We start from the raw sequence: 15,112 nt of genomic DNA, 5'->3' as shown, positions 1-15,112 counted from the left end.
AAGCCTAGGGACAGGTTGGCTCTTGCTGTTCTTAGGGCAGCTTCATCCCTTGCTCTGAAAGCATTGTCTCGGGCCCTCAACAGCCCTTTGACTTCCACTGTGGGCCATGGCTTCTGGTTGGCTCGAATGATGATGCTTTTTGTGTGTGTCACATCATCCATGCACTTTGTGATGTGTACTCCTCGATGTCTGTGAGGTTGTTGTAGGTGGCAGTTTGTTTGAACATGTTCCAGTCTGTTGTTTCAAAGCAGTCCTGAACGGCAGAGGATGCTCCCTCTGGCCAACTCTTACTTGGGGGGACACACTATCTACTCCTGGTAAGATAGAGGTCTTTTTTGGTCCATTCTTCCATGTAGATTTTCTCAAGAGCTGTAATGCTTTAAGGGTTTAGCTGGAAAATGCAAACTTTCAACTCCCCCCACAGATTCTCTATTAGACTGAGGTCCTGAGACTGGATAGAACACACCTTGAAATGCTTTACATGTAGCCACTCCTTGGTTGCCATGGTGATGTGTTTGGGGTCATTGTTTTGCTGGAATATCCAGACACATTTCATCCTCAAAGATCTCACCTATGGAATGAGTTTGTTTGCCCAAAATTTCTTCATACATGTATCCATTCATCCTTCCTCCATACAGATCAGTAATCCTGTCCTCTTTGCAGAAAAACAATCCCAACGCATGTTGTTTCCACCTCTATGCTTTACAGTGGGTGTGGTGTTCTGGGGATGTAGTTCAGCATTCTTCCTCCTCCAAACACGGCGTTTATGCCAAAGAGTTTCATTTTGGTATCATCTGAACACATGACAATCCTCTGGATCATCCATAAGGTCTCTGGAGAATTTTAGACAGGTTTGGACATGTGCTGGCTTAAGCAGGGGGACCTTTGAAAAAAAATGCAGGATTTGAAACCTTAACAAAGTTGTGTTACTATAGTAACCTTTGTTATTGCGGTCCCGGGTGACCTCTAGTTCTGGGCAGTTTCCTCACCATCCTCAAGATCATTTGTTCCACCCAGTGAGATCTTTCATGGAGCTCCAGGTGGAGGGAGATTGTTGTGTTTCTTCCATTTTCTAGTTTGCTCCAACAGTTAGTTATACAAATAACCAGTTCAAATAGGTGACATTAATACAGGTAACCAGTGGAGGAGAGAAGAGCTTCTTAAAGAAGAAGTAAAAGGTCTATGAGAAACAGAATGCTTACTTGTTAGTTGGAGATAAATACTTATTTTCTGCACCATTGTGCAAATACATTTTTATAAAAAATAAACAAATGAGATTTCCTGGATTCTTTGTTACTATTTTGTCTTGCACAGTCTAAATAGCAACACAATGGATATACAGCTAAATCTTAAATTGTTGAACAATACTATACATGTAAAATTATGCATCAGTTCTGAAGGTGTATTTAAAAACTCTACGTAGTATTACTTAGTACATGTCACTCTTTTATAGTGTACCAGCATCAACCTGATTGGGAAAAATGCTGTAGATTTCATTTTCTGTAGGTATGAATCTCCAGTGGCCCCAAACCTGCAGATCTTCCAGGAGACAGCAATGGAGGCATTTCCGATGGCCATTGTGGGTTTTGCTGTTGCTTTCTCAGTGGCAAAAGTTTATTCTGTAAAACATGATTACACTATAGATGGAAATCAGGTATGGAAATGGATTTTAAACTGAAAATCTTGACTAAGATCAAATTTGGATTAATTAGGATCTTCTTTGCAACTGATCAAACAAATGTTACGTTTGATCTTTTTGCAGGAGCTGATAGCTTTTGGAGTAAGTAACATGTTTGGAGCTACCTTCAAGTCTTTTGCAGCAAGTACAGCTCTCTCCAGAAGTGCAGTGCAGGAAAGCACGGGTGGAAAAACCCAGGTAAACTAATAGAATTTGAAATTTGTTATCACAAATGTACATTTTCAACGTCAAACTCAGCATTACAACATGGCTTAACTCACAAAAATCTAAAACCACCCTTCTTCACGACAAATCATCAGTTCAAACTAATAATGTAAAATCCAAACAAAATACATTGCAGATGTTTACGCCCCTAATGCAAGAACTCAGCAAAAATCTGAACACATTGGCACTTGTGTTTAAAACCTATGTGTCTTTATATTATATGTTATATGTACCCTTTCTCCTGATTCTTTGTTTACCAGCAACACAATGAACCAACAATAATCAATTTTTTATGAAAAGACACTTGAAACAACAATCAGATTTACATTACCCTGGGCCTTTGGGTGCAACAAAACATCTCATGTTATTTATCTTACCCTGGGTCAATTTTTTTAGACAGTCCAGAAATGTAAATTAAATATTTTTATTAAATTGTTAATTGTTCCTGCTAAACAACAATTGCTGCAGAAAAGTACTCAATACTAAAAGTACTAAATACTACAATCAGAGTTTGATGTCTTTATAAAACACTCTATCAGTTAGATCCAAGTAGTACACTAGTGATTTCTACTCCATCCAACCATCCATCCATGCATCATCCATCCATCCATCTATCCAGCTTGCCAAACATCCATCCATCTATCTGTTCAAGTATCCATTGGTCCAATCATCCATCCAATCATGCACGAATCATCCATCCATTTGTCTATCCAATCCATCCATCTATTCGAACATCCATCTATCCTACCATGCAATCACCCATCCATCTATTCTTCCATCCATCCATACATCTATCCATTCATCCACCCATGTATCATCCAACCATCTATCTATCTATCTATCTATCTATCTATCTATCTATCTATCTATCTATCTATCTATCTATCTATCTATCTATCTATCTATCTATCTATCTATCTATCTATCTATCTATCTATCTATCTATCTATCTATCTATCTATCTATCTATCTATCTATCTATCTATCTATCTATTCAATCATCCATCTATTCAATCATCCATCTATCCTTTCAATCATCTATCCATCCATCTTTTCATCATCCATCCATCCTATCATCCATCCATCCAATCATCATCCATCCATCCATCCAATCATCCACCCATCAATCCAAATATTCATCCATCTATCTATGCATCAATCCCTTCATCCATCTATCCATCTATCCATCTATCTATCTATCTATCTATCTATCTATCTATCTATCTATCTATCTATCTATCTATCTATCTATCTATCTATCTATCTATCTATCTATCTATCTATCTATCTATCTATCTATCTATCTATCTATCTATCTATCTATCTATCTATCTATCTATCTAATCATCCATCTATCCTTTCAATCATCTATCCATCCATCTTTTCAGTCATCCATCTATCCTTTCAATCATCCATCCATCCATCTTTTCAGTCATCCATCCATCTTTTCAGTCATCCATCCATCCATCCATGCATCATCCACCCATCTATCCAAATATTCATCCATTCATCTATCCATCAATCCATCCATCATATCATCAATCCATCCATCTATTCAATCATACATCCATCTATCCAAAAATCCATCCATCCGTCCATCCAATCATCCATCCATTCAAACATCCATCCAATCATCCATCCATGCATCCATCCATCCATCCATCCATCCATCCATCCATCCAGCCATCCATCCATCCATCCATCCATCCATCCATCATCGGTCATCCACCCATCTAGCCAAACATTCATCCATCCATCCATCCATCTATCCATTTTCCATCTTTCAGTGTTTAATTTCAAGAGTCGGGTGATTTACTTTAGGGGGGCTAAGACCCTCTGCCAAGATCCAGTTTCAGAACTTTAGACCCGACAACAGTAACGACGGGGGCCCTGAAGTGCAGATCCCATAAACAAATCACTCGATCCAATTACATACTGAAAGCTCACAACAACGACAACAAAAGCAAAACAAATAAAAACAACATTAAATGTTAGAAAACAAAACACAATTTAAAAAAAATGAAACAAAATAAAGAAAACATTTGCAAAAACAAAAGTACTTTCCAGAAATCAGGAAGAAATGTCAAAAATAAAAACACAAAAAGAAACTAGAAAAGGTATGTACTATGGGACATCACTGACTGGATGATGATGTTTGTCCATCATTTCAACCAACGGTTTTTTGGCATAGAGCGATACTTTTATTAGTATACTGACCTTGAGCACACATTTGAAAAAACTCGTGTCATCATTCAATCAGTGACATTCCATAATACCTATCTTTTCTGGTTTCTTTTTGTAACATTTCATTTTGATTTCTGGAAATAAGTTGTGTTTTTCGAAATGTTTCATTTTATTCATTTTTTTTATTACATTAGGAATTTTGCTTTGATTTTTCAAAAAGTAGTGTTTTATTATTTTTGCTTTTTTAATTGCCATTGTGAACTTTTATATGTTTTTGCGTCTAGTGATTTGTTAATATGATTTGATCTTCAGGGCCACAGTAGTCCTTGCCATATTCTACACTAGTGACATTTCTGATCCACAATAAATGGGCATTAGAGCTTCATTGCTATAATAAAGTCCTGAAGCACTCTGCTTTCTCCATGTGGACTTTCCAAGGTGTGCACATGTATGGCTATCTGATCTAGTATCAAGAAAATGTTAATGAGTAGCTGGTTTAAGGTTTGTTGCTTACAATTCTCTTTTTGACTTTGAGACATGAGCACTTTCCAGTTGTGCTCAGGACGCTTCCTGTTCAACAGTTAAATTGAATTGCACCTTTCTAGGATTTTATGAAATCATGGTTGCTCTAGTTTTGGTAGATTCTCACAAAGCAACATTTACATTTCTGAGTTAAAGTACATACAAGTACAATTTTAAGGCTTGTGAGGCGCCATTTCTCTTTATGAAATAAAAATATCCTCTTGCAAAGTTTGTTCTTACTACTTTTCTTTTCTACTTTTTAGGTGGCTGGTTTGATCTCAGCTATCATAGTGATGATTGTCACTCTGGCTATTGGATTTCTTCTGGCACCCCTGCCAAAGGTGCAAAATCGGGATCCATTTTATCCAATTAATGTTATCAAATCTTTCACAACCCTCCAGCAGGTTAGATCTAACCTTTGACTCTTTTCCAGTCTGTGTTGGGTGCTGTGGTCATCGTTAATCTAAAGGGCATGCTGATGCAGTTCAGAGATATTCCATATCTGTGGAGGAGAGACAAACCCGACTGTGTAAGAGCCAACATTCAGAGCAATACCACACAATCATGAAAAGCTCTTGTGATCTTATAATCAGAGTTGTTTACACTTCATAAAAAGAGAGCGGGGTAATGAAATGTTTTGTCATCAAACAAGATGGTGTGGTTGTGCACCTGCACTGCATCCATTTTGCTGGGGCTGGATCTTGGATTGGCTGTTGGCCTTGGTGTGGAACTCATCAGTGTTGTTCTGAGGGTTCAGTTGTGAGTATAAAGGCAGACCAATGCTACACATTCTATGCTTTAACTTATGTTTGTTAGCCGTTTCAGCTCCATCATAGGTTTAATGGGCACCAGTGTTGTGTTGGTGGTTCCAGTTCTTCTTTGATCAAGATTAACACTTTTATGGTTCACAACAGTCTACTTATTAACAACCCAAACCTCATTTTTGTTGTTGTGACACAATAAGTCAGCAAAAAAACTACTTTTCGGTTCCACCAATAGATCCTTGAGCTGATTTATTTTACCAGTCTCTGTTTACAATTATTTTTGTGAGCTTATTAGTTCAGTATAAACCTATTATCTAATAAGTTCAGTCTTGGTTTTTGCACATATGTTCCAGCACCGCTGAGCTGAAAGCTACAGCTTTGTTTTTAAAAATGGTCTTTGTGTTTTCCAGTCCTCGCTGTAGTGTGCTAGCTAACATTACAGGAACCGACATCTACAAAGACAGGAAGGACTACTTCAGTGTGAGTTGGCTTGTGTTTCTCTCTCCTTCAAGCATTAAATGAAATCAGAAAACCATTATTGTTTCAAAGGGATCTGAATGTGTCTGTGGCTCATAATGCTCAATTTAGCTGCAAATGTATCACACACTGGACTTCTATGATGTGATGGGTCCTGCATGTTGAAAAAATGTCTTCATGTCAGTAATTTGTTAGGTGACATCTTTCCAAAAAACCACATTGTTTGTTGTTCATGAATCTAAATGTTTTGGGGATTTTTGAGATTTGCCAACCTTTGTAGAAAACAGCCTGTTGTATGAAATTAATTCACTGTAACATTTGCATTAAAATGCTTTTTTTTTATAATCTATTTATAAATTTGATCAAAATTCTCATCTTATTCTTGTGGTGTGTTTGCATATAACCTTTATCTAACAGCAAATACAGATACTCAATAGTTAGAGGGTGGCAGCATGCAAACTATTTCTCCATCTCCATTTAATGTTTTCTTTAATTGAAAATTTAAAAAATAGATTTTTCTCCTGAAAGCAGGTAACATGTTCATGAAAACACACCCAGTGGTGAACCTTTCAAAACAGACAAGAAAAAAAGCTTTGCACTATCTGTAAATAACAATGAGAGGCCAATACACCAATAAAACGCTGCATCACAGATCATAAAATATACTATTTATTATAACTAAATACGCTTGGAAAAAGAAACATTTCTTTTTCTATCTCTGTGTTCTTGTTTTTTTTTTTCTATTAGAATTCATGACTCAGATTATTGCGGGAGGACCATTTTATTTTAAATATGTTTATAGAAACAGTATAGTGATAAGCTTGACATCAATATTTGGACCAGAGGAAAACAGTTCAAGAATACAAAATAAACATGTCTCCTAAAATTCTTGCAATTTTTGTTTATTTATTATTTATTTTTTCCTGAGGATAAAACACACCAATGTCATTTAGCCCTTGTGCTTTCCTATGGGGTCAAGATGACCCTTGACGTGTTCTCCCTACCATGACAAAGGTGGATAAAGGTGGAGAAGATTTCATGTAATCCATGGACACCAGTGAAGATCACAAATCATTGAAGAAAAAGGTTTAGTGCACTGTCTTGTGGGGTCTACATGACCCAACTCCCAATGTTAAAGTGCCTGGGATAGCACAAGGGTTAATGAGCTCTACAGGGGCCTCTTCAGTAATTAGAGGTTGATTCTACATTATTAAATACGTTCGAATGAAAATAACAGAAAATTGTCCTAACCTTTCCTAACAGATCAGTCTTTTCCTAGAAATCTCAGCTCTATTTTTGTTATTTTTACGAGTTACCGTTTTTTTTCTCTGAACACAGTATAATTTCTCTTGATAAATTTTAATGCGACTCCGTATTCTGTTTTAGATATTTGAGCCAGAGGGAGTGAAAATCTTCAGGATTCCATCTCCAATCTTCTTTGCCAACATTGATTTTTTTAAAAACAAGCTGGTGGAAGCGGTATGTTAATCCTGTCATTTATCAGGTCACATTTGACAAATAAATAAAGTTGATCTTAATTTTTAATACTCAAATCCCTCCTTTCTTTGATCTTATTCTTGCCCTTTTTTTCCCCTCAGCTGGGCTTTAATCCCCTACAAATCTTAAAAAAGAGAAATAAGGCGTTAAGACGGATCAAAAAACTTCTGAAGAATGGTGACCTGCAGTGGACATCGGTAAGACTTCAGTCCCACTTTCTGCACATCATCACAAATGTGTTTTTTCTTTTTCTTTACTGAACATTGCCATTTATTCTTTTTGGTTTTGTTCACAGGTAAGCTCTGTGAGAACTAAACATGTTGAAATCAAACACATATAGGTTCTTGGATAGTTTTTCCATTTTTTGGTTACTCTATATTAGACAAGTTTATGGAAATGAAGATCTTGTTTTGTTTAAAATGAGAAATTATTAAATAAAAGGTAAGACCAGATGTACGCTGTCTAAACTAGTAAATTTTGCACTACATGAGTTAAAATGGACTATAAAAAATTCTCACCTGACAGAAAAAGTGACGCATGTTGTCATCTTTTGGGTCTAAACAAGCCAAGCCTTAAATTTCTTTTAAAAGTTACTTTTATAAGTATTCATTGTGTGTGGGGTCATGTGTCATATGTGTTAACGGATGGGAGTGGGAAGGGTGAAGGGTGGGTTGGGTTTTTATTGTAATATTGTGTTTTTTTAAATTTTGTTTTAACTGTTACGATGCTTCGAGTTGCACACGCTATGAGAAGCGCATTTTTAGGGCCCGAGCACGGAGTGCAAGGACCCTATTGTAATTCGAATGTTTATTAGGGCCCGAGCACGGAGTGCAAGGACCCTATTGTAATTCGAATGTTTATTATTATTATTATTATTATTATTATTCTACCGGAAGAGTCGCCTTTTTGAGGCCTTTAACATACCCCAAAACTCACCAAATTTGGCACACACATCAGGAGTCGCGAAAAATTTCGTATTTTATAGGAGATTGGCATGGGCGCAGAAAAACGGCTTGATAGCGCCACCTACAGTGACTTTTGTCCCGACGCCCCGCATACGCTTTAACGTACAAGCTTGATTTTTACAGGGCATGTTCTTCAGATGGAGACCTACAAAAAAGTCTGAAAGGACCCACCTGTCACTCGCACAGGAAGTCTGATATATTGAGGTCAATATGTCATTTTTGCTTCATTTTGGACATTTGCAGGCCTCACTCTAGAGCGAACTCCTCCTAGAGATTTGTGAATAATGACTCCAAACTTTGGTTTTGTAAACTAAACACATGTCCGATGTTAAATTGCGAAGCTTTTACGTTTTTAAGGTTGTTTGTGACCGTGGCGGCGCGTCGAAAATGGAGGTCATTTTGAAAACACGCCATGAAAAGAAAAATGGCCATTACTCAGCCATGCAAAATCCAATATTATCCAAAGTTGATATGCATGATTGTAGTCTGACTTTGAACACATCTGCAGTGGAAGAATCTGGAATAGGTGTAGCGCCACCTGCTGGTAAAAGGAAATGACATGTTTTACTTGGAGCATCACTGCTCCAAGTAGGATGAGCCGACACACCTCAAAATGATGTCCACCTGTTGAAAAGCCATTGATGTTTACTCTGATAAAAAGCCATAACTTTCAATGCGGGGGTGTGGTCGTGACAGAGCGGCGAAGTTGGGCGTCTCGCCATGCACACAAAAGTTGCTCTCACGTGCACATTCCTTGTCCAATCTCACTGAAATTCAATAGAGGTGATGAAGCTTCCATTCTGAACCCATGGATATGACAATCTTGGACGAGCTCCATAGCGCCACCTAGATATTGACAAATACATTTTATGTCACATTCTGACCTATCTTTTCTCTGTGCTTTGTCCGACATTCATAAAATTACAACAGGAGATACTCATAAGGGTCTTCTCTCATCGTCTAAAGTTTCATGGGTGTACACCTGACGGTGCCTGCGCAAGCCACCACCAAACAGGAAGTGGTTGATTGCGTTGCAGTCAGATAATTAAAAATTCATAAAAAATCAGCCGTTTGTATCACGAGGCTGAGATTTCAGAATGAGAGGCCTCTTACATATCTCCAACTTAGATACACAGCACTTGCATGGGTGAACAAAAAACGGCTCAATAGCGCCACCTACCATGTTTGTTTTTGAGAGCCCCGCCATGTTCTTTAACATACAAGCTTGATATTTACAGGACATGTTCATCAGATGGAAACCTACAAAAAAGTCTCTTGGGACCAAGCTGTCAGTCGCACAGGAAGTCTGCTATATTGATGTCAATATGTCAGTTTTGCTCTATTTTGGTCCTTTGCAGGCCTCGTTCTAGAACGAACTCCTCCTAGAGATTTTTGAACAATGACTCCAAACTTTGGTTTTGTAAACTAAACACATGTCTGATCTTAAATTGCGAAGCTTTTAAGTTTTTACGGTTGTTTGTGACCGTGGCGGCGCGTCAAAATTTGAGGTCGTTTCGAAATCACGCCATGAAAAGAAAAATGGCCATTACTCAGCCATAAATAATCTAATCTGATCCAAATTTGTTGTGCATGATTGTAGTCTGACTTTGAACACATCTGCAGTGGAAAAATCCGAAACAGGTGTAGCGCCACCTGTTGGCAACAGGAAATGACATGTTTTACTTGGAGCATCACTGCTCCAAGTAGGATGAGCAAACACACCTCAAAATGACGTCCACCTGTTGAAAAACCATTGAAGTTTACTCTGATGAAAAACAAATCTTTCAACGCGGGGGTGTGGTCGTGACAGAGCGGCGAAGTTGGGTATCTCGCCGTGCACAAATGTTGCTCTCACGTTCACATTCTTTGTCTGATCTCACTGAAATTAAATAGATTTGATGAAACTTCCATTCTGAACCCATGGATATGACAATTTTGGACGAGCTATATATGTTCATAAATGATCATGAAGCATGATCATATAATCAAGCTTCATAGGAAATCAGCCGTTTGTCTCAGGAAGCTGAGATTTCAGAATTAGATGCGTCTTACAAAGCTCCACGTTTGAAAAGCAGCACTATACGTACGAGAAACATTTAACCACCTTAATCACCCTATTGTGCTGAAAGCAAATTTTTGGACATTTTGACTCAAGCAAATATTTTTATCATAACATCTGTTTAGTTTATCACCACCAAAATAAAAAATATTTACATTTATAAAATGAACTGGTCAACTCTAGGATTTTATTTATTCAATCTTACATCCTCAAGCTTTTCATCAGTCTCCCCTGCTGCAGGAGTGGAGTTAGCCCCCCCCCCCCGGCTGTGTGCTCACATGTAAATTAGCCACGAGTGGCAGACAGAAAGTAGAACAGTTAGAAAGCCTAGTTCAACACTAAAATACAGCAATTTCCTTTGTTTTGTTTGTCTTTTATACATCCTTAGCACTAATCATTGCTTTTTTATTCATCCAAAATACAATTAACTTTATATTTTATCTTTTTTTTTTTTTTACAAACAAAATACATGAATGTGCTCCAAAACAAAACCCAGTCTCAGTACACTCCTACAGATGTAACATCAGACAGTAAATGTCTCTTTTATGCTTTTTTAATCAATGCTGCAACTTCTTTTCATTTCCTTTCAATACATCCAAAGAAATTAAACTACAACGACAACAAACACAACATATAGCAAATGTCTCTAAGAAGATTGTGTATATACATTATGTACCACCTTTAAACACCAAATAAATAACAAATCTTTCTAATACAATCACAAAAAATGGAACACAAAATGTAAAACCCAAATTAGAAATTGCAATTTTAAAAAGATACATTTTTCAGCAGCTTTTCAAAATCAATCACATATTTTACTCTTCTGTGGATGAAACAAAGAAGTCCAGAGCAATGTAGCCACTTCTCCAAAGTCTCTGTCACCTTCAGTTTTACACAAAGTCTGTGAAAATCCACCATACATTGGTCACATGTATTCAGAGACCTGCTAAAAGTCCACAATTGTAAAAGCTCTTTTATATAGACAACTGTTTGTTTGCTTGGAGCTCTAAATATAAAAAAATGCTTTTCTATCACCTAGACACAGATGGAGAACCATATCAACTGGATTAGTAACAGGGAAACATGTTTAGGTTTAAACTTACATCAATAGACAACATGAAACTGTTCATCACATTTTTGACCTAAACATGTAAACACATCCTTGGCTCTGCGGTTAGGAAATGGTACTTGGGAATCTCTTCATACCAGGAGCCAGCCTGAACATTGGAACATCACCACAGTGCCCATCCAGACTGGGACAGCAACGGGGTCCACTTCACAGCCGTGAGGCTGCTGTGTTTAACTCCAGCTGTCCCAGCAAGGGAGACAACTGCAGCAACATCCACTGACCAAGCTGGCAAGCCCTGGCAGAAAAGATCCCCACAAGAAAAACACTGGCTCAGGCAGGCTGGTCAATAAAAAAATATAGTTTTACCAATGTCTTGCAGCTCGCAGATCAAGTGGTTTAGTTTTCCAGTAATGTCAGTCAAGAATACAAGTTCAGATTCACCATATTCAGCAGATATCTCCACCAATAGCACCTTAAAAATCCTGTTCTGTTTTGCTTTGCAGCTGAGGTTTTTTATGATTTTCACAATAGGAGTCATTATATGTCCAGAGCCAATCACTTCTGCACATAAGGCCTACTGGTGAAAGAAGCAGCAGTAATGCAGACATTTTGGAAAGTCTTGGTCAGCTTTACAGTGAGTGATGAAACCTGTTTGTCGGTCAATCATAGCAGGAGCCCCGTCTGCAGGTATGGCTACCAGCTTTTCTAATGGTACCTTTTTCTGCACAAAAACTCCTTCACCGTGTTATACATTTCAACTCCTCTTGTAGTTGTCTGTTAGGGCAGATGTGTCAGGAATTCTTCTCTTGTGGAAACCAAAAGCTATGCTGAACTGTTGCCGTCCACAGACTCATCACACTGGACGTTAAACCACCTGCACTTTGTAAGATCCCGGTCCAGCTAATTGGCCAAGTTATCAGACATAGCTGACACTCATCTAGACATTGTAGTGGAAATTGAATGAGTTCTATTGTTCTCATTCTTAGGAACAGTGATAGCAATTATCATCATTGCTTGTTTCTTAATCTGATAAAAACCTTCTTCTACTTGATGAGAAAATGAGCAGGTCTAAACGAGGCTTAGATTTAAGAATTTTTTTCATGCTATATGCAAAAGTCTTTGTCCTTTAAGGCAACAGATTATAGTCCCCCCCCCCCCCCCCCCCCACAGGCTGCTGTCATATTAACATTAGCTTGGAGCTCCAGAATGGACAAGAAAAAACGACGAGAATGGCTCGAGCAGGGCGTTGCTCACGGGGCGGTCGCTCGTGCCAGGCGGTGGCACGTGCTCGGGCCCGCTAAATGCTACTTGTAGCTTTAATTATTATTATTATTATTATTATTATTATTATTCTACCGGAAGAGTCGCCTTTTTGAGGCCTTTAACATACCCCAAAACTCACCAAATTTGGCACACACATCAGGAGTCGCGAAAAATTTCGTATTTTATAGGAGATTGGCATGGGCGCACAAAAACGGCTCGATAGCGCCACCTACAGTGACTTTTGTCCCGACGCCCCGCATACGCTTTAACGTACAAGCTTGATTTTTACAGGGCATGTTCTTCAGATGGAGACCTACAAAAAAGTCTGAAAGGACCCACCTGTCACTCGCACAGGAAGTCTGATATATTGAGGTCAATATGTCATTTTTGCTTCATTTTGGACATTTGCAGGCCTCGCTCTAGAACGAACTCCTCCTAGAGATTTTGGAGTAATGACTCCAAACTTTGGTTTTGTAAACTAGACACATGTCCGATGTTAAATTGCGAAGCTTTTAAGTTTTTACGGATGTTTGTGACCGTGGCGGCGCGTCGAAAATGGAGGTCATTTTGAAAACACGCCATGAAAAGAAAAATGGCCATTACTCAGCCATGCAAAATCCAATCTGATCCAAAATTGATATGCATGATTGTAGTTCGACTCTGAACACATCAGCAGTGGAAAAATCCAGAACAGGTGTAGCGCCACCTGCTGGCAAAAGGAAATGACATGTTTTACTTGGAGCATCACTGCTCCAAGTAGGATGAGCCGACACACCTCAAAATGATGTCCATCTGTTGAAAAGCCATTGAAGTTTACTCTGATAAAAAGCCATAACTTTCAACGCGGGGGTGTGGTCGTGACAGAGCGGCGAAGTTGGGCGTCTCGCCGTGCACACAAAAGTTGGTCTCACGTGCACATTCCTTGTCCAATCTCACTGAAATTCGATGGAGGTGATGAAGCTTCCATTCTGAACCAATGGATATGACAATCTTGGACGAGCTCTATAGCGCCACCTAGATATTGACAAATACATTTTATGTCACATTCTGACCTGTCTTTTCTCTGTGCTATGTCCGATGTTCATAAAATTACAACAGGAGATACTCACAAGGGTTTTCTCTCATTATGTAAAGTTTCATGGGTGTACACCTGACGGTGCCTGCGCAAGCCACCGCCAAACAGGAAGTGGTTGATTGCGTTGCAGTCAGATAATTAAAAATTCATAAAAAATCAGCCGTTGTTCTGACGAGGCTGAGATTTCAGAATAAGATTCCCCCATACATATCTCCAACTTAAATATACAGCACTCGCACGGGTGCACAAACTAGGCTCAATAGCGCCACCTACAATGTTTGTTTTCGCGAGCCCCGCCATGTTCTTTAACATACAAGCTTGATATTTACAGGACATGTTCATCAGATGAAAACCTACAAAAAAGTCTCTTGGTACCAAGCTGTCAGTTGCACAGGAAGTCTGCTATATTGATGTCAATATGTCATTTTTGCTGTATTTTGGTCATTTGCAGGCCTCCTTCTAGAACGAACTCCTCCTAGAGATTTGTGAATAATGACTCCAAACTTTGGTTTTGTAAACTAAACACATGTCCGATGTTAAATTGCGAAGCTTTTAAGTTTTTACGGTTGTTTGTGACCGTGGCTGCGCGTCAAAATTGGAGGTCGTTTCGAAAACACGCCATGAAAAGAAAAATGGCCATTACTCAGCCATGCAAAATCTAATCTGATCCAAAATTTATGTGCATGATTGTAGTCTGACTCTGAACAAATCTGCAGTGGAAAAATATGGAATAAATGTAGCGCCACCTGTTGGCAAAAGGAGATGACATGTTTTACTTGGAGCATCACTGCTCCAAGTAGGATGAGCAAAGACACCTCAAAATGACATCCACCTGTTGAAAAACCATTGAAGTTTACTCTGATAAAAAACCATAACTTTCAAAGCGGGGGTGTGGTCGTGACAGAGCGGCAAAGTTGGGCGTCTCGCCATGCACAAATGTTGCTCTCACGTGCACATTCCTTGTCCAATCTCACTGAAATTAAATGGATATGATGAAGCTTCCATTTTGTACCCATGGATATGACAACTTTGGACGAACTCTATAGCGCCACCTAGTTATTGCATAGGGCACATTCTGCCCTGTATTTTCTCTTTGCTTTGTCCGATGTGCATGAAATTAAAACTGGAGATACTCAGAAGGGTCCTCTCTCATCATGTAAAGTTTCATGGGTGTACATCTGACGGTGCCTGCGTAACAGGAAGTGGTCGATTATGTGCACCCAAATAATAGAAATTTATTAAAAATCATCCGTTTGTCTCAGGAAGCTGAGATTTCAGAATAAGATGCCTTTATTAATTTCTAGCTTTGATATGTAACACTATAGGGTCTACGA

The 15,112-nt window shown here is 38.6% G+C and overlaps 1 protein-coding gene across 1 annotated transcript in view; it reads left to right on the top strand.

The window, feature by feature from the left end:
* slc26a3 (solute carrier family 26 member 3) overlaps positions 1-15,112 on the top strand; it is a 35,583-nt gene that overhangs the window by 13,832 nt on the left and 6,639 nt on the right. The window contains exons 9-16 of the mRNA XM_023952515.1: positions 1,507-1,654; positions 1,763-1,876; positions 4,873-4,950; positions 5,043-5,138; positions 5,262-5,368; positions 5,784-5,853; positions 7,237-7,329; positions 7,449-7,544. Coding sequence (XP_023808283.1) covers positions 1,507-1,654; positions 1,763-1,876; positions 4,873-4,950; positions 5,043-5,138; positions 5,262-5,368; positions 5,784-5,853; positions 7,237-7,329; positions 7,449-7,544 — 802 coding nt within the window. The remainder of the gene's footprint in view (positions 1-1,506; positions 1,655-1,762; positions 1,877-4,872; positions 4,951-5,042; positions 5,139-5,261; positions 5,369-5,783; positions 5,854-7,236; positions 7,330-7,448; positions 7,545-15,112) is intronic.

This window comes from Oryzias latipes, chromosome 23, assembly GCF_002234675.1.
Source record: "Oryzias latipes chromosome 23, ASM223467v1".
In the NCBI taxonomy this organism is placed as follows: domain Eukaryota; kingdom Metazoa; phylum Chordata; class Actinopteri; order Beloniformes; family Adrianichthyidae; genus Oryzias; species Oryzias latipes.
Note: the sequence above shows the minus strand (reverse complement) of the source record. Positions and strands in the feature narration are given on the sequence as shown.